The sequence below is a fragment of the Capra hircus genome, chromosome 21 (assembly GCF_001704415.2).
Source record: "Capra hircus breed San Clemente chromosome 21, ASM170441v1, whole genome shotgun sequence".
NCBI lineage: Eukaryota > Metazoa > Chordata > Mammalia > Artiodactyla > Bovidae > Capra > Capra hircus.
Window position 1 is genome coordinate 29,927,452 of NC_030828.1, and position 19,861 is coordinate 29,947,312.

Genomic DNA, 19,861 nt, shown 5'->3' on the forward strand with positions numbered 1-19,861 from the left:
AGAAACCCCTGTTAGCACCCCCATGCCCAGCTCTTCTTGGACTGAAGGGACACAGACAAACCAACAGCCACATCATCATAGCCTGTGCCCTCCATGTGTGATGGGCCTGAGGCCTCTGCCTGTCGGGCCTGCCCCAGCTCATCCCCTGGACTGACCCCACTCACCACCAGCTCATCTACCTCCCCACCTCAGGGCTCAGTCTCTCCGTGTCCCCTCCCTGCTCCCTGCCTGTGACACCTCTAGCTGTGGCAGCCATTCTTCCCTGAGTGTCCAGGCAAGGCTGGGCCATACGCAACCTCTGCAGGACAACTAGGTAGGAACCTCCCTCTCCTCCCCACTCTGGTCTCACCCCAGAAAAACTGACCTCTGTTATTGGGGGCCTAGAGTGTGGGACCCAGCACCTCTTCTGCAGAGTGGCCAGTCCATGCTGGGCCAGTCCAGGTAAGGAGCTGCCTGCTAAAGGCTGCTGGGGTCTATGGAATGCTCCAGCTTCACAAGCTGCCCACGGCTAGGGGCAGATACATCCTGGGACAGATATTCACCGAGGCTTGCTTCTTGCCCTCGGTTTCCCCAGCTTCATAGATGTGCTTCCTCCTCTGATCTGGGGGGCAGCCTGGGGCAGTGGGGCAGGTCTCCAGGGAGGTCAGCTGGCTGGGCTCTTGGCCAGCCTCCCCAGGCTGGGGGTTAGGTTGAGAGGTCTGTGTGTGCTGGGAGGTACTTACCCCCAGCGCGGGTGGATCAGCATAGGGAGACACGGGCCCAGGAGCTCGCCTCACAGGCTCAGTGCTTCACCGTGTTCATAGCCCCATCAAAGTCATCCTCTGAGGCTGCTAGGCTTATCTATTTATTGTCAGGCAGCCCCAGGGTCAGACAAGGGAAGTGACTAGATCAGGGCCACACAGCACAGGTCGGGCAGAGTCACACTGGGAGTGTAGGTCCCTTGTCTCTGATCCCAGCACTGTTCCCACTGACCCAGAGAGAGCTCACTGGGGAGAGGTCCTTGAGACGTGTGTCCTGGGCCAGCCTCCTGGCAGCTAGCCCCCGCCCCTTCTGGGCCCACAGAGTTTCCAGAGCTGGAGCCCCAGCGGGAGCATTGGGAACAGCGGCGGCAGCGGCTGAGGCGTCGATACCAGCGCTCGGTCAGCAAAGAGAAGTGGGTGGAGACCCTGGTGGTAGCCGACACCAAAATGGTGGAGTACCACGGGCAGCCGAATGTCGAGAGCTACGTGCTGACCATCATGAATATGGTGAGGCTGCCGCAGGGGGCGTGTGGTGGGGGAGGGGTGGTGAGGGCTGCCAGGAGGTGGTGTTGGGGAATCCCAAAGGGTACATACCCCAGGCTCCATGCTGGGTACAGGCTTCCAGCTCCTGAGTCACTGGGAGAGAACCTGGGCAGATGTGAGACACCACTGGAGGTCATGGCACCCCACTGGCTCAGCAGCCTCTGCCCACTGCTAGGACCAGAGTGAGGGGAAGAGGGGATGAAGCAACCTCGACCTTGTACCTGCCTGGAGGAGCCTGTAGACTGGTTGGCCCATCCACACCACTCTAAACAAGCACCTCCCTCCCTGTGCTGGGACCTGGGCTGGTCGCTGGGGACATGGAAATGCCCAATCAGATGAGCCCCTGCCTGAGCTGTCAGCAGGCATTAGAGTTAGAAGGACCTGTGACCTTGGGCAAGCCATATTACCTGTCTTAGCTTTCTCAGCTGTGAACTGGGGATGACAGTAGTACTTGGGTGGTATAATAGGGTTGGCATACTTCTCTTGATCCCATAGGACAGTCGAAATAACTGGACCCCGTGAGGGTGACTGACTTTCCCAGGTCACAAGGCTAGGCCAGGACAGAGCCAGACAGGAGCCCCGATCTCCCAAGTCCTACCTGGGGCACTGTGGCAGGCCGAAGCTGGTGATTCCCACTCCTTTAGTACGAGCCAGTCCCTCCCAGCTGCTGCCCCATGTTGTGCAGGTGGGAGGCCTCAGGCAGCCGAGCTGCCTCCTGTGCCCCCGGGAAGAAGAGATCTCTGCCCTTGGCATTCTTAGCAGGCTACCCACTGAACAGCATGGTTTTCCATCTGGGCTGGGTGACTGAGAGCAGGCCCGGTATGTGCGCCCTGCAGCTGGTGTGGCCAGTGTCATGTGTTGTGACCTCCCCCATATCAGCCTTTCACCCCTAAAACACTCAAGGAAGTGCATGCTCTGGGTCATCTAAGGTCTGGCCACTTCTTTTATAGCCATGAAGCCAAGGGTCAGAGAAAGGAAGGAGCTCTGTCTGTGGCCATCATGCCCCCACTGCTCGAGTCTGCATTGGCAAGCTCAGCTCTGGGCCAGTCCCTGCCCGACTTGGCCACCCATGTTGGCTCCCTCCTCCTAATGGAATAAAGGCCATAGCCTTCTGCCTGGCACCTGAGGTCTCTAAAGCCCAGCCAAGCCTCCACTTAGCCTTGTCTGCCCAGGGAGACAAGCCACTAACCGCCAGAGTTCCAGAGGGATTGTTGCTGGACAGCAGGGCCCTGCTCCTTGGCTGGGGTAGGGTGGGGTAGAGGGGCAAGACCAGGTTTGCAGGCCACGAGAATCCTCCCCTCGCAGGCTCAGCCTGAAAGAGACCTAGGAGCTTGGCTGGAGCCACAAAGGCTGGGTTCATCAGCCTCACTTTTACTGAGTGTTCCATGTGGGATGGTATTGAGCCCTCCAGGCTCCCCTGTGACATCCCCTGTGTGCCAGGGGTCAAGGATTTGACCCCAGAGAATCTAGGCCCACAGGACACAGGCATTTACCTTATGAGCCCCACCCTGGAGGAGGGAGGGTCTGGCTTTCACAGTCACATGCTCTGGACAGTGACATAATCTTCGTGAGCTGGCAAGTCCAGCATTGGTCTGGACAGAATGGAGGCACCTATGAGGCTAACAGTGACAGATACCCGACAGGGAGACTCCAGGAAATGATAGGGGCATGGGTGGCTGGCAGCCAGCCTCCAAGGGGGCTGGACTGGGTGTTAGGGCTGAGGCTTCTGAACACCTGCTACTTGGCCAGTGTTCCACACCCAGTGCCTCATCTAAGCCTCAGCCCCATTGTGTAGTTGGAGGAACAATGGATCAGGGAGTCCAAGGAACTTCTCAAGGTCGCAGAACTAGTGAGTGGCAGAGCTGGGACTGGAGCTCAGATTTATCTGCTTCCAAAGCCCCACTTAGTCCTCTCTGCCTCTTAGCCTGCCCCAGAGAGGGACAGCTGGGTAGCTGTGGTGGCCAGGGTGTGCTAGAGGGATGAGGGAACAGGTTGGTGGGAGTGAGGAGAACCTACCCCCTTTATCCCCTGGAGCAGATGTTTGTTCATGTAAGGCTGACATGAGTGCTGAGTGTCAGCTCTGTACCAAGGACATGGTGATGTATGCTTAAGAATAAGATCCCAGGCTTGGGAAGCTCTGCCTTGTAGCATTTCTCAAAGAATATTCTGGGGAGTACTTGTTCCAACAGATGCTAATGTTCTGTGAAGAAAGATAGCGCTTTTGAAAGTTTGGCAACACAGGGTTAACCTGCCTGACTTCAGGCTCTACTACAAAGCCACAGTCATCAAGACAGTATGGTACTGGCACAAAGACAGGAATATAGATCAATGGAACAAAATAGAAAGCCCAGAGATAAATCCACGCACCTATGGACACCTTATCTTTGACAAAGGAGGCAAGAATATACAATGGAGAAAAGACAATCTCTTTAACAAGTGGTGCTGGGAAAACTGGTCAACCACTTATAAAAGAATGAAACTAGAACACTTTCTAACACCATACAAACTCAAAATGGATTAAAGATCTAAACGTAAGACCAGTAACTATAAAAATCCTCGAGGAAAACATAGGCAAAACACTCTCCGACATAAATCACAGCAGGATCCTCTATGACCCACCTCCTAGAATACTGGAAATAAAAGCAAAAATAAACAAATGGGACCTAATTAAAAGTAAAAGCTTTTGCACAACAAAGGAAACTATAAACAAGGTGAAAAGACAGCCTTCAGAATGGGAGAAAATAATAGCAAATGAAGCAACTGACAAACAACTAATCTCAAAAATATACAAGCAACTCCTGCAGCTCAATTCCAGAAAAATAAACAACCCAATCAAAAAATGGGCCAAAGAACTAAAAAGTAACAAACTTTACTGCAGTACTCCTCAGAGCCTCCAAAGCTGTACACGTTTAGAATCCATCCGTCAGAGAGGAGGCAGGCAGCGCTTTCCAAACTTGAGAGCAGAAACTTTGATGTAATCAGATCTGGGTCTCTGATCCCATATTCAGCCTCTCTTGGAGCCTCAGTTGTTCCATCTGTAAGATGGTGATACTTACGCCTGCCTGAGAGGTGTGAAAATTAAGTGAGCTAAGGCACGTGACGCTCCTGGTGTGAGGACCAGGTGTGTTAGGCTTGGTCTGTGTTAGCTGCTGTTGTGGCTACTGAATATCTGCTCTTCAGCCCCACAGTCACCTTCAGGACAGCCTCACCCTCTTTACAAGGGCTTCCTACAGGTTACCAGTTGGTTGGTGTGCCAGACCCAGGTCTGAGTCCAGTAGCTCAGGTAGGTCTATTCCGAGCATAACAAGAGAGGTCCCCCCATTTTCGCACCCCCAATTCTGTTCATGTGCTCTGAGGTCAAGGGCCCTTTTTGAGTGGCTCTTGTCATACTGTTAGCTCATTGGGAGCTTGTAGTCACTGGTAACCCCCAGATCTTACTTTCATGAACACTGCCTACCCCAGCTTGCTCTCTGGGCCTGCACCAGAATAGGGCTTGTCTTTCCTGGGTATAGTTTATCTAGTTGAGATAACCACCCTGACCTCAGGCCGTAAACAGACACTCACTGGTTGATTTAGTCAACAATTGACGACCCTGCCTTCCTCTAGTACCTCCCAGCATGTTTCACCTCTGTACTTCTTGGGGGACAGTGAAAAGTGTTCTAGACAATGAGGGGACTTTTTGGTGGCAGGAAGCTGTCCCAGCCCTGACTCAGGACATAAGGTGGGCTAGTTGCTAGGACAGGTCCTAGCAGACCTTCAGGGGCTTCTCTTCCTTTGGAGCCTCTTTGTTGGGGTCTGCTGCCAAGCTCACTTGCATGTTGTCTAGGAAAACTTTTCTTTTGATTTTCTCCAGGGGACTCTGCATTTTTACTTTTTTTTTTTTTTTTTTGAATGAGATAATGCATTGGAAAAAACAAGCGCTCGAGCTTCATTCGTTCATTCAGCAACTGTTTCTTGAGTCCATAATGTGCTAGGAACCTGGACAGATCAGAGGGAGCCCATGGAGCTTACGGTCTGGAAGGGGAGAGAGATGTGAATGAAACTGATAAATGTGAAAGTGTGATGGAGGGGGTCCTAGAGAAGACAGGTTCATGGTGGCTTGGGAGTGTTGGGTAGAATAAAAGCTCTCAGAAGACATGGTGGAGGGGCGAGAGCTGGAGAAAGGGTAAAAGATAATTTGGGAAGGTGTTCTAGGCTGAGGGCACAGCATCTGCTAAGGCCCTGTGTAGGAAGGATCCTGGGATTTTGAGAGAAAGCCAGACAGAGTGGTTAGAGCCAGGGAGTGAGGGAGTTTGAGGTGAAGAGTGAGGCCATAGCGGTGGACAGGGACTGACCACACAGGCCTGTGTACCAGGCTTAGGACATTTGTCTTTACCTGTGGACAGTGAAGACCCACTGGTTTTAAGCAAAGACATAATGTGATTGGGTTTGCATTCAGAGACAAATGGCTGGGCTGCAGGGCTGCAGATGGGCTAGAGGACAAAATTTTGAAGGCAGAATTGGTTGACATGGGGGAGGCAGGCAGTGCAGAGGGGCCCCCAGGACCCAGCATGTGTGTGGAGGTGAGGGAGGCACATTATTGCATCACCATTCCCGACCTTGAGCTCTGAAAGTATGATTCATCCCCTTATCAGGGGCTTTTGTGCCCTCTTAACAGTACATGTTTTCTCCATTCCTATTTGAATATATTTTTCCTGATGGAATTGCTAGAAGCCAACTCAAAACTGATGTGTCCTGACATCTTTGTCCTGACATCTCTGACCCCCATCTCCACTCATGGGCTGGCTTCTTCCTTGTCCTGAGGGAACTTTAAGAGAAGACAGCTTTACCTGCCATTTCCCTGCACCTTGGCACACTGTTCATCTTTGGGGATGGCCTTCTGCCTTGGGGCTGAGTGGGGTTAGCTCTGGGGGCCTCTGAGGGGGCTGCACACCTGCCCTCTTGGCCCTATGGCTGTCAGCCCCAGGGAAGATGGGCCTTGCCTGCCTCTATCCCTCCCCTAGGCTGTGCCCAGTTCCTGCCTCATGAGAGGGCTCACTCATAGGATGCTGGTCCCAGCCTCCCCAGGGCAAGAGGGGGCAGCAGGGCCATCCCAGCCCAGGACAGAGGAGGGCCCTGAGATGGGCCAACCAGCCAGCATCTGGAGGTGCAAGCTGGGGAATAGGATTCCAAACAGGTGCTCGGGAGCCCAGAGCCTGGGAGGCCCTCTCGTCCCCTCCAGGTTCTGCCGATGCTGGGCTGGGGAAGTATGTGTTCAGGTGTGAGTACTTTCATGTATGGGGTGCGTGTACTGTGTGAGCTCCCCTGTGTATGAACGTGGGTGTGCATCCCTCCAGGTGGGTTGGAGGTGAGCAGAGGCTGCCTGTGTCATATATCTGAGGTGACAGCCTGACCCTTATTTCTTGGGTAGGTGGCCGGTCTGTTTCATGACCCTAGCATCGGGAACCCCATCCACATCACCATCGTGCGCCTGATCCTGCTGGAAGATGAGGAGGTGAGAAGTCATGTGACCTTACACTGCCCCTGGGATGGGCATCGCCTGCCAGAGCCCTTCTGCCACTCACCCGAGCCACCTTGTGTGGAAGGGCACAGCCAGAGCCTTCTTGGCCCAAGCAGTGTCATCTGTCACCCCCACCCCTGGCTGACTCTCTCTTAGGTCCCCTCTGGCAGATGCCTGTGGGAGGGGTGGTCAGACCAGAGACTGGCCTGGGGCCCACAGGTCTGCCCGCTGCCACCCCTGGGCCTCTGTCCCCCGCCTTCCTGTGGAGGAGAATTTGGCCTGACCCTTCAGAGCTCTGGGGGAGGGCTTCAGTGTCTGTGCTCTCTGCCCGCAGGAGGACCTGAAGATCTCTCACCACGCAGACAACACTCTGAGGAGCTTCTGCAAGTGGCAGAAAAGCATCAACATGAAGGGGGATGCCCACCCGCTGCACCACGACACGGCCATTCTGCTCACTAGGTACTGGCAGCTGGGAGGGGAGGGGCCCAGGGTGCAGCTGGGAGAGCCTGCATGGGAGGGAGGTGCCACCTGACCCTCGGGGAGAAGCCCCAGGAGGGGGGCAGACATGGCCCTGCTCTCAGGAGCCTCATCTGGAGGAGGGTTTCCACACCTTTGATCCAAGACAGGATTTCAGTAGCACTTGGGGAGAGCTTTTTACTGTAAATGTTCATTGTGAGCTGTTCATTGTGAATTCTCATGCAGTTGTCAGAAATACTACAGGGAGGTACCGTCTATACTTCATCCAGTTTCCCACAGTGGTAACATCTGGTGTGAACGTGAAAGTGTTAGTCCCTCAGTTGTGTCCAGCTCTTTGTGACTCCATGGACTGTAGCCTGTCAAGCGCCTCTGTCTGTGGAATTCTCTAGGCAAGAATACTGGAATGGATAGCCATTCTCTTCTCCATGGGACCTTCCTGACTCAGGGGTTGAACCTGGCTCTCCCCTGGTGGCTTAGGTGGTAAAGAATCTGCCTGCAGTGTGGGAGACCCAGGTTCGATCCCTGGGTTGGGATGATCCCCTGGAGAAGGAAATGGCAACCCACTCCAGTATTCTTGCCTGGAGAATTCCGTGGACAGAGGAGCCTGGCAGGCTACAGTCCATGGGATCACAAAGAGTTGGACATGACTGAGGGACTAACACTTTCACTCCTGCATTGCAGGCAGATTCTTTACCATCTGAGCCACCAAGAAAGCCCCCAACATCTGGCATAACTGTAGTTATATCCCAAGCAGAAAACTGATGCTGATATGATCCACAGACCATACTCGGGTTTCACTGATTTTACATACACTTATTTGTGTGTATATTTAGTCTTCTGCAATGTTATCACACGTGTAATTTCTGTATCCATTGCCCAGTCTATATATGGAATGGTTCCATTAGAAGGATCTCTTGTGCTGCTCTTTTATAACCAGAAAATCTTACTCCCATACTTCCCCACTCCAACATGACCCCAACTTCTGACAACTCCTAATCAGTTCAAGGCAGTATTTTTGAACTAGAGGTGGAGTTATTAATATCTCCCTTTGCTGAGCTCCAGCAGCTTCTCACTGGGGTAGTAACCCAAACTGTCTTTGCATGGGTCTGCTCCCCAGGCCCAGAGAGGTATCTTGTGTGAATAAGGGTCACTGCTTCCCGAAGGCTCCTGGGCTGGTCTGAGAGCGGTGGGAGAAGCATCCTTCTTGCTCCCACCCTCCCTCAGAGTCAGCAGGGGTCCTTCTCTGGCCCCCTCAGCTTGGGAGGGCCTGGCTCCGGGCCAGGTCAGTCTGAGGGCCCCCTTCTCTCTGCATGTGCAGGAAGGACCTGTGTGCGGCCATGAACCAGCCCTGTGAGACCCTGGGCCTGTCCCACGTGGCGGGCATGTGCCAGCCACACCGCAGCTGCAACATCAACGAGGACACAGGCCTGCCCTTGGCCTTCACCGTGGCCCACGAGCTCGGGCACAGGTACCCTGCCACCCCCACTGCCACACTAAGAACCCGACCTCACCTCCCAACCTGGAGGCACCAGCCAGCCAGGCTGATGGCCCCTGCAATCCCAGGGAAGGGAGTCCTGTCTTGAGGAATGAGCCCAACCTAGCCACATTCTGTCCTTGCACTGTCCCCACCCCACAGCCAGGCTGCTTCCCTGTTACACAGGAGAGGACTAAGTCTTAAGTGGGATTGAGATGGGCCTGAAAGTCACCACAGGTCTTTGTCCCTCCCTGTTGCCCTCAGTGCTTGCATTTTTGACTCTTGGTCCCTGCACCTCCCACCCCATTCCTAATTACTCTGGGACCCTAGGCAAGTTCCCTGCCGTCTCTGGGACTCTGTGTGCTCCTTGTTGGTTGAGGGAGTTGGATTCAGGGATGTGAAAGGCTCCCTCTATTGGACACCTCCGTGTAAGGCTGTCATGCCTAAGCATGGCCCCTGCCCTCAGCCATCTGTGCCTGGACTGTTTAGCTAGAGTATGGCAGCATCTTAGATGGTCTGGGAGCCCACGAGGGCAGGCTCCCAGAGAGTGCTGTTGGTTAGAGGGGTTGGCTCATCACTGAGGACTGAGTGAGATAGTGTTTCTGAAAAGAGCTTAGTCTGATGCCTGGCACATAGGAAGTGCTCAGCACACATGATTGTGTTTGTGTCTTTCCAAGGATGGTCTCCGAGACCTTTCCTGTGGTGTGGGACTCCCTAACTCCACTGCACAGCCTTGGATAGGACCTGGAGTGGGGAGGAACCCTGTCAGACTGTTCTTGGTGCCAGTGAGGCTGCGGGGGCCACCGTGGGCCCCCTGGGTGCCACCTGGCGGGCTGTTGTTGGCCAGCTCAGCTCAGGCGCTGGGCTGCTGTGTGGTCCCTGGTGGGCTGGTCTGTGGTTCGGTTCAGGATCAGCTGCTGGAGGGCCCCGGGGATACTGGTTGTCACACCCACGTTTTACCTTAAGGAAACGGAGGCTCAGAGGTGGAGTGTGACTTTCCCCTGGCCACGTGGTTCGGTGGCAGAACCGGCACCTCGCAGACCCCTGAGGGAGGGAGTGGGCTGGCGGGCTTCCCGCCGGCTCACCCGCCCCTGGGGCCTGTGCTCTCACGCAGTTTTGGCATTCAGCATGACGGAAGCGGCAATGACTGTGAGCCCGTTGGGAAACGGCCTTTCATCATGTCTCCACAGCTCCTGTACGACGCTGCGCCTCTCACCTGGTCCCGCTGCAGCCGCGAGTACATCACCAGGTTCCTCGAGTAAGTCCCTCCCAGCCCCGGGCCTCCTCCGAGCAGCTCGGGTTGAGGTCTGCCAGGGCAGCACCTTGAAGGATGCGCGGGAGTTCACAGAAGTATAGCGGGGAGAGGAGTGGGGATGCGAGGAGCCCTGCAGGATATTAAGTGGGGCTACGGGAGCCAAAGCAGGACAGGAAGGGAAGGTGGAGGAGGTGCAGAGCTGGCCATGTGGCCGGCGGGGGCGTGAAAAGCGGGAAAGAAAGGGCCCTTGAAGGCGCTGAAATACATGGCTTTACCTTTCTTTTGTGTTCTCTTAATTTGCTGTGGTATTTTAAATTTTACTATTTAATGTTTTAAGTAAAGACAAAACATTTAAATGATTAGTGCAAGTTTTTTTTAAATTGAGATATAGTTGATGTGCCATATTATATGTTTCAGATATACAACAGTGAGTCACAGTTTTTAAAGGTTATATTCCATTTATAGTTATAAAATGTTGGCTGTATTTCCTATGCTGTACAATATATCCTGGAGGACATGGCAGCCCACTCCAGTATTCTTGCCTGGAGACTCCCATAGACTGAGGAGCCTGATGGGCTACAGTCCAAAGGGTCACAAAGAGTTGGACACCACTGAAAGCACCTTAGCATGCACACACACAATATATCCTTGTAATTTTATGCATCGTAGCTTGTACTTCTTAATCCCCTGTTCCTAACTTGCCCTTCCTCCCTTCCCTCTTCTCACTGGTAACCACTAGTTTATTCTCTCATCTGATTCTTTTTTGTTGTAGTCATTATTTGTTTTTTCTATTCCATATGTGAGTGATGTCATACAGTATTTGTCTTTCTCAGTCTGACATTTCTCTAAGCATAAAATCCCTGAGTCCGTCCATGTCGTTGCAAATGGCAGAATTTCATGCCTTTTGTGGCTGAGCAGTATTCCCTTATCTACTACGTATTCTTTATCTATTCATCTGTTCATGGACACTTAGTTTGTTTCCATATCTTGGCTGTTAGAAACAGGGCTGCTATGAACACGGATATGCATGCATCTTTTCAAATTAGTGTTTTCATTTTTTTCCCCGTATATACCCAGAGTAGAATTGCTGGGTCACGTGGTAGTTCTGTTTTTCGCTTTTTGAGCCATACTGTTTTCCACAGTGGCTGCCCCAATTTACAGTCCTGCCAACAGTGCACAAGGGTTCTCTTTTCTCCACATCTTTGCCAATATTTGTTATTTGTGTTCTCTCTGATGATAGATATTCTGAGGTGTGAGGTGATGCCTTGTTTCGATTTTAATCTCTCTGATGATTAATGATGTTAAACATCTCTTCATGTGTCTTCTTTGGAAAAATGTCTCTTCGGGTCTTCTGAACATATTTTTAATCTGGTGGTTTTTTTGACATTGAGTTGTGTAAACTGTTCATATATTTTCAGTATTAACTCCTTGTCAGCCATGTCTTACAAATATTTTCTCCCATCTAAAGGTTGTCTTTTCATTTTGTTGATAGTTTCTTTCACTGAGTGAAAGCTTTTAAGTTTAATTAGGTCTCGTTTGTTTATTTTTATTTATTTTGCTTTAGGAGACAGATCAAAAAAAAATATTACTGCGATCTATGTCAAAGGGTGTTCTGCTTATGTTTTCTTATGGGAGTTTTATGGTTTCTGGTACTACAGTTTAGGTCCTTAATCCATGTTGAGTTAATTTTTGTACATGGTTTGAGACAGATGTTCTAATTTCATTCTTTTACATGTAGCTGTCCAGTTTTCCCAGTACCACTTACTGAAGTGACTGTCTTTTCTATTGTATATTCTTGATTCCTTTATTGAAGATTAATTGACCATAAGTGTATGGGTTTATTTCTGGGCTCTCTGTTCTATTGATCTGTATGTCTGTTTTTGTGCCAGTATCATACTGTTTTTTAAAAAATTTTATTTAAGTATAATTGATTTATGTGTTTAATTTCTGATGTATAGCACAGTGATTCAGTTATACATATATATATATGTTCTTTTTCATATTCTCTTCCATTATAGCTTATCAGAGGGTATTGAATATAGTTCCTTGGCCTATGCAGTGGGACCTTGTTGTGCATCCATCCCGTATATATGATGGTTTGTATCTGCCTATCTCAAACTCCCAGTCTTCCCTCCCCATGTCCCCTCCCCTTCAACCATAAATCTGTTATCTAGGTCTGTGGGTCTGTTTCTGTAGATACGTTCATTTGTGTTGTATTTTAGATTCCACATACAAGTGGTATCATATGGTCTTTCTCTGTCTCTTTCTGAATTACTAGTGTAATAATCTGTAGGTATATCTATGTTGCTGCAAATGGCATTATTTTATTCATTTGTTTAATATTTTGTTTCCGTTGCTTTGGAGACTGACATAAGAAGACATTGGTATGGCTTTGCCTGTGTTCTCTTCTAGGAGTTTAATGGTGTCATCTCTTGTATTTCCGTCTTTAAGCTATTTTGAGTTTATTTTTGTGTATGGTGAGAGGGTGTGTTCTCACATCATTGATTTGTGTGTGACTGTCCAACTTTCCCATCAGCACTTGCTGTCGAGACTATCTTTCCTCTGTTGTATATTCTTGCCTCCTTTGTCAGAGATCAATTGGCCATGGGTGTGTGGCTTTATTTCTGGGCTCTCTGTTCTGTTCTGTTGATCCATATGCTATTCTGCCCATACCATGCTGTTTTGATTACTGTAGCTTTGTAGTAGTATTCAAAGCCTGGGAAGGTTATACCTCCAGCTTTGTTCTTTTTACTCAGATTGCTTTTGTAATTGCTTTTGTAATTGAGTCTTTTATGGTTCCATATAAATTTTAGGATTTTTTGTTCTAGTTCTGTGAGGAATGTCATGAGTAATCTATAGATTGCTTTGGGTAGTAGAGCGGCCATTTTAATGGTGTGCTTCCAATGCAAGAGCTTGGGCCATCTTTCCATTTATTTGAATCATCTTCAATTTCCTTTACTAATGTTTTTTAGCTTTCAGCATGTAAGTCTTTCACATTCTTGGTGAGATTTATTCCTAAGTATTGATTTTTAAAAATATGATTTTAAAAGAAATGTTAAAATTCTGATATTTCATTGTTAGTGTAAAGAAGTGCAAACAATTTCCATGTTACTTTTGTATCCTGCTACCTTGCCAAATTTATCAATTCTCATAATTTTTGTGTGGATTTTCTGTATATACTATCATGTCATCTGCAGATGATAACAATTTTACCTCTTCCCTCTGAATTTGAATACCTTTTATTTCTTTGTCTTATCTGATTTCTGCAGCTGGATTTCCAATACTATATTGAATGGAAGTGATAAGATTGGGTATACTTGCCTTGTTTCAGATTTTCATGGGAAGACTTTCAGCTTTTCACTGTTGAATATTATATTGGCTGTGGGTTTGTCATAAATATTAATAGCTTTCATTATGTTGAGATATATTCCCTCTATACCCACTTTTGTAAGGACTTGTGTCATGAGTGGATTTTATAAAGTGCTTTTTTTGCATCTATTGTGGTGATCATGTGGTTTTTGCCCTCTGTTGATGTGTGTGTCATATTGACCTGCATGTGCTGAACTATCCTTGTGACCCTGGGATGAATCCTCCTTGACCATGGTGCATGATGTTTTTTTTATGTGTTGTTGGTTTTGGTTTGCTAATATTTTCTTGAGAATTTTTGCATCTAATATTCACCAAAAGTGTTGACCTGTAATTTTCTTTTTTGGTATTGTCTTTGGTTTTGGTATTGGGTTGATGGTGGCTTCATAGAATGTCTTTGGGAGTTTTCCATCCTCTTCAGTCTTTTGGAAGGGTTTGAGAAGGATTGGTATAAGTTTTTCTTTGTATGTTTGGTAGAATTCACCTGTGAAGCCATCTGGTCCTGGGCTCTTGTTTGTAGGGAGTTGTTGTTTTTATCGATTACGAGTGCTATTTTACTTCTACTGACTAGTCTATCCTGTTTCTTTTTGATTCAGCTTTGGTGGGCTGTATTCTTCTAGAAAGTTGTCTGTTTCTTCTAAGCTGTAGACTTTGTTGGCATATAATTGCTCATATTTCTGCAGTATTGATTGTGATTTCTCCCCTTTCATTTCTTATTTTGTTTTTGTCTTCTGTCTTCTTGGTGAGCATGGCCAGAGGTTTGTTAATTTTGTTTACCCTTTCAAAGAACCAGCTCTTGGTTTCATTTATTTTTTTCCCCCTACTTTTAAAACAATTTTTATTTTCTCTCTGACCTTTATTAATTCCTTCCTTCTGCTGGCTTTAGGTTTTGTTTGCTCTTTTTCTAATTCTTCTAGACAATGGGTTAGGTTGTTTATTTGGGATTTGTCTTGTTTCTTTAAGAAGGCCTTTATCACTATGACCTTCCCTCTAAGAATTGTTTTTTTGCTGCATCTCATATAGATTTATTATGGTGTTTTCATTGTCATTTCCCTCAAGGTTTTAAATTTCCTTTTGATTTCATTGTTGACTTGCTGGTTTTTTAGTAACATATTGTTTATTCACGTAATTGGTTTTTTCTTATTTGTTTTTCTGTGGTTGATTTCTGTGTCACTGTGGGCAGAAAAGATGCTTGAAATGATTTCTATGCTTTTAGTTGAGGTTTATTTTGTGCCCTAGCATGTGGTCAGTCCTAGAGAATGTTCCATATGCACTTGAAAATTATGTATATTTTCCCTTTTTTGGATGTAATATCTTGAAAATATCAAGTGTAACTGTTATGTTTTATCTTTTAGTATCTCTTGCCTTATTGATATTTCTGTCTCAAAGATCTGTTGATGTAACCATTGTTAAAGTCTTTTACTATTCTTGTATTCCCATCAGTTTTTCCTTTTATGTCTGTTAGTGTTTCGTGTATTTGAGTGCTCCTATATTGGGTACATGTATGTTGAAAAGTGTAATATCCTCTCCTTATAGTGATCCTTTTATCATTATGTAGTATATTTCTTTATAACCTTTGTTTTTGTTTTTAATTGATTTATTTTTAATTTATTTTTAATTGATGTATAGTTGATTTACAATGTGTTAGCTTCACGTGTACAGCAAAGTGATTCAGTTTTATATATACATATACACACACACATATATATATGAATATATATATTCTTTTTCAGATTTTTTTTTCCTGTATGTTATTATCAATATTGAATATAGGTTCTTGTGCTATACAGTAGGTCCTTGTTGTTTATCTATTTTATATATAGTAATGTATGTGTGTTACTCCCAAATTCCTAATTTATCCTTCCCTGCCAAACCTTTTCCTTTGGTAACTATATGTTTGTTTTCTATGTCTGTGAGTCTGTATCTGTTATATAAATAAATTCATTTGTATCACTTTTTTATATTCCACACATAATATTGTATGATATTTGTCTTTCTCTGACTTCACTTGGTATGATAATCTCCAGCTCCTTCATGTTGCTGCAAATGGCATTCTTGCGCTCCTTTTTCTGGAGGAATAGTATTTCATTTTGTTTGTGTGTGTATACGACACATACATATATATAAACACACATCTGATCTTAATCCATTCATCTGTCAGTGTTCACTTAGATTGCTTCTATGTCTTATTTGTTTATAACCTTTGTTTTAAAGTCTGTTTTTTCTGATATGAGTGTTGTGACCTGTGTTGCTTGTCATTTCTTTTTGCATGAAATCTCTGTCCATTCCCTCACTTTTGCTCTGTGTTGCCTTTGCCCTAATGTAAATCTCTTGCAGGCAGCATATTGTAGTCCCTTGTTTTCTTGTTTTTTTTATTTTTAAATCAGTCTCCTACTCTGTGTATTTTGATTGGAGCATTTAGCCTGTTGATGTTTGTGGTAATTATTTACAGATATGTTTTACTGCCATTTTAAACCTTGTTTCCCCATTGACTTTATATTTCTTCTTTGACCCTTTCATTCTTCCGTTTTGTTTTTCCTTTTGTTCCTTCCTTTTTGTTTGATAATTTTCTCTAGTATTATGCTGCTTTTTGGTCTTTGCTTTTTGTGACTATGTTTTTGATTTGTGGTCACCCTGTTTTTCAAGTATGTTAACCACTTCCCGTATCTACTTGCTTTAGACTGATAGTCATATAGTCTCAAACAGATTCTAGGAAAAAAAAAAATCTACATTTTCTTACTCTCATCTCCAACGTTTTAGGATTTTGATGTCCTCTTTTACATCTTCATTTCATCCTTTTATTGTTAATTGTGGTTATCATCTCTTTCACAGAAATTTTTTGATTTTTTTTTTTTTTAGATCTATGTACTGGCTTATTTAAGTGATTTACTTTCTAATTGTGATTTTCCTTACAGAGTCTTCTATTTAGAGAAGACCTTTCAATATTTACTTTATTATACATTTAGTATTGCTGTATTCTTTTAGTTTTTACTTGTCTGGGAAATTCTTTCTTTCCTTCTATTCTAAATGATAATTTTGCTGTGTAGAGTATCCTAGGTTGCAGATTTTTCTCTTTCAGGACTTTGAATATATCTTGCCATTCTCATCTGGCCTGCCACATTTCTGTAGACAAATCAGTTCACATCCTCATGGGGGTTCTTTTGTAATTTAACTCTTTTTCTCTTGATGCCTTTAGAATTCTCTCTTGAACTTTTACTGTTTTAATTGAAATATGTCTTGGTTGTAGGTCTGTTTGGATTCATTTTGTTTGGAACCCTCTGTGCTTCCTGAACCTGGATATCTGTCTCCTTCAGGTTTGGAAAGTTTTCAACCATAATTTCTTCAAATACCATTTTCAGTCCTCTTTGCTCTTTCTTCTCCTTCTGGGAGCCCTGTTATGTGTAAATTGGCACACTCTGTGTTATCCCATAGACTCTTATTATATTGCTTTCATTTTTTTGGTTTGGCTTTCTGTCCGCTGTTCTGATTGGGTGATTTACATTATTTTATCTTCCAGATCACATATTTGTTCTGCATTATTCATTCTGCTACTCACTGCCTTTAGCTTAGCTTTCATCTTGGCAAATGAGTTCTCTATTTTTTTCTTGATTCCTTTTTATAATTTCTAATTCATTTTTTACTGTACCTTGCATTTCTATCAATAATCCTTCTTAATTCCTTCAATATTCTCAGTATCTTCTTTTTAAACTCAGTGTCTATTAGACTGAAGAAATCTGTTTCATTGTTTTTCTCGGGAGAATTATCTTAATCTTTTAATTTGGCATGGTCCCTCTGCTTCTTCATTTTACCTGTATTTCTCTTGCTGTATGGGTTTAGGAGAAACCATAATCTGTTGTAGTCTCAGAAGGCTGTTTTTGTGTGGGAGGCTGTGTAGCCTGAGTGGGTTTAATATTTTTGGTGCAAGGACTGTTTTTAGTATGGATGCCTACCACCTCTTTCCTTAGTGTGTGCTGGCCATTATCCCCTTGAATAGGAGGTGTGACTGGTGTTGTCTTCAGAGCCTGCATTGGGTGTTGAGCAGAGCCTCCTCAGCTCTGTGTTTGTCACTGCCCTGTTCAACTGCTCCCTAATTATTGGAGTAGAAGCCCCCATATCCATTTCTGAGTTGTGTTTCTGAGCTTCAGTGCAAGGTAGGTGAATTTGGAGCACTCCCGCTGGCGGAGGAGCCACTGAGTTTTGCTCTGCCAGAACTGTCCACTGGTGAGCATGCTCTATTACGTCACCCATTGTGGGGGATCAAAAGTCCACTGTTGGCACTGCCCTTGGCCCCGCCTCAACCATGGGAATGCCAACAGTCAACCCTGGTGTTTCTCAGGTGTTGTTTTCACAAGGCCTCCAGCACAGATCTGAGAAGTCAGGTCCCATGACTGCAGTAATCATGTACATGGACTTGCTGAGGGAGCTATGGAGGCAGCTCAGATCCCGGCCCAGCCCAGCCCCACAGCATGTGCCCACAAAACCCACAACTCCTAAGGCCAGACCTCCCAGCCACAGGAGCACCCACTGTCTGCTTGAATGTCCTGCAGGTGCTGAATTTGCCAAGCTGGCAGCAGAGGTGTAAATCTTCAGCTCACACAGCCAGGGAGAGATTTCAGCCCTGCTTTATAAGTTATGTGGTCCCTAGGACTTACCTATGATTTCAGCCCCACCTCTGTGCATGGGAACCTCACTGGCACCTGGTGCATGGGAGCCCACTGAGGTGATGGCTAGGGTGTGATAGCCTGCCCAGGTGGTGGCTGGAGCATCGGAGCCAGCCAAGGCAGTGTTTGGGTTATGTGGACTCACCCATGCTGGAGCCCACCCAGGTGGCAGCTGGGGAGTGGAGAAAGAAGCTGCAAGGGCAGCCCTGCCCCTCCCTTCACATGCCACTTAATTGTGGCACATTGCTTCTATGGTGGGCCCAGGCTTTTTCTGCAGACAACCTGGTTGTATCTGTACCACATTCCAGCCACTTCAGGCTACTTCCACACAGCCAACACCAGTCCTTCTTCCAGATCTGTCCTCTAAACCCCAAGTTTCAGCACCAGCCCCTGCCCATACCGTAGGATGCTTGTCTCAGGCTGGAGCATGCAGGCTGGTGGCATTGTCTATGTAGGTCTCTGTTCTGCCTGCCACAAACCAGGTGTTATACTCTCCTCTGAGCCTGCATAGCTCCCTTTCTGTCCCCGTTGATCTTCCTGAAGGTGAGGGGGCTTCCCAGGGTGCAGGACCCTGTCCTCTTTTACTGTTCCCTCCCAGGGGTGCAGGTTGCATTCTGCTTCCTTTTCTCCTCCTCCCCCGATCATCTTACCCAGTTATGTGGAGATCTTTCCTGTCCCTTCAGGTGTTTGAGGTCTTCTGCTAGTGTTCGGTGGGGCTTCCCAGGTGTCACTAGTGGTATAGAACCTGCCTGCCAATGCAGGAGACATAAGAGAGCTGGGTTCAATCGCTGGGTCAGGAAGATACCCTAGAGGAGGGCATGGCAACCCACTCTAGTATTCTTGCCTGGAGATTCCCAAGGACAGAGGAGCCTGGAGGGCTATGGTCCATAGGGTTGCAAAGAGTCGGACATGACTGAAGCAACTTAGCACAGCATAGCTAGTGTTCAGTAGGTATTCTGTGAGAATTATTTCATATGTAGATATATTTTTGATGTATTTGAGGCAGAAGCTGAGTTCCACGTCCTTCTACTCTACCATCTTAATTCCTGTCCCAGTACCATACTGTTTTGATTACTGTAGTTTTGTAGTATAGTCTGCAGTCAATGAGTGTGATATCTCCAGCTCTGTTCTTTCTCAAGATTATTTTGGCTATTTGAGGCCTTTTGTGTTTCCATACAAAGTCTAAAATTATTCTAGTTCTGTGATAAATGCCATTGGTATTTTGACAGAGATTGCACTGGATCTGTAGATTGCCTTTGATAGTATGATCATTTTAACAATACTGATTCTGACCTATGAACATGATGTATCTCTCCATCTGTTTGTGCCATCTTCAATTTCTTTCATTAGTGTCTTATTTTCTGGGTACAAGTTTTTTACCTCCTTAAGTAGGTTTATTCCTAGATATTTTATCCTTTTTGATGTGATGGTAAATTGCTTTCCTTAATTTTTTTGTGATAATTTATTGTTACTGTATAGAAATGCAACAGATTTCTTTATATTAACTTTGTATCTTGCAGCTTTACCAAATTCATTGATGAGCTCTAGTAGTTTTTTTGGTGGCATCTTAAAGATTTTTCTGTGTATAGTGTCTTCCCATCTGCAAACAGTGCCTGTTTTCTTTTTTTCAATTTGAATTCCTTTTATTCCTTTTTCTTGTCTGATTTCTGTGGCTGAGACTTCCAGTACTATGTTGAATAAATGTGGAGAGAGTGGGCATCCTTGTCTTGTTCCTGATCTTAGAGGGAATACATTCAGCTTTTCACCATTGAGTATGATGTTAGCAATGGATTTGTTGTTTATGGTCTTCATTATGTTGAGTTGTACCACCAACTCAATGGACAT

At 46.3% G+C, this 19,861-nt stretch overlaps 1 protein-coding gene across 1 annotated transcript in view; it reads left to right on the plus strand.

Annotated features, from left to right (window-relative positions):
- Positions 1 to 19,861, plus strand: part of ADAMTS7 (ADAM metallopeptidase with thrombospondin type 1 motif 7) — a 57,151-nt gene that overhangs the window by 12,682 nt on the left and 24,608 nt on the right. Inside the window, exons 4-8 of the mRNA XM_018066125.1 lie at positions 1,063 to 1,247; positions 6,694 to 6,777; positions 7,118 to 7,242; positions 8,579 to 8,728; positions 9,849 to 9,992. Coding sequence (XP_017921614.1) covers positions 1,063 to 1,247; positions 6,694 to 6,777; positions 7,118 to 7,242; positions 8,579 to 8,728; positions 9,849 to 9,992 — 688 coding nt within the window. The remainder of the gene's footprint in view (positions 1 to 1,062; positions 1,248 to 6,693; positions 6,778 to 7,117; positions 7,243 to 8,578; positions 8,729 to 9,848; positions 9,993 to 19,861) is intronic.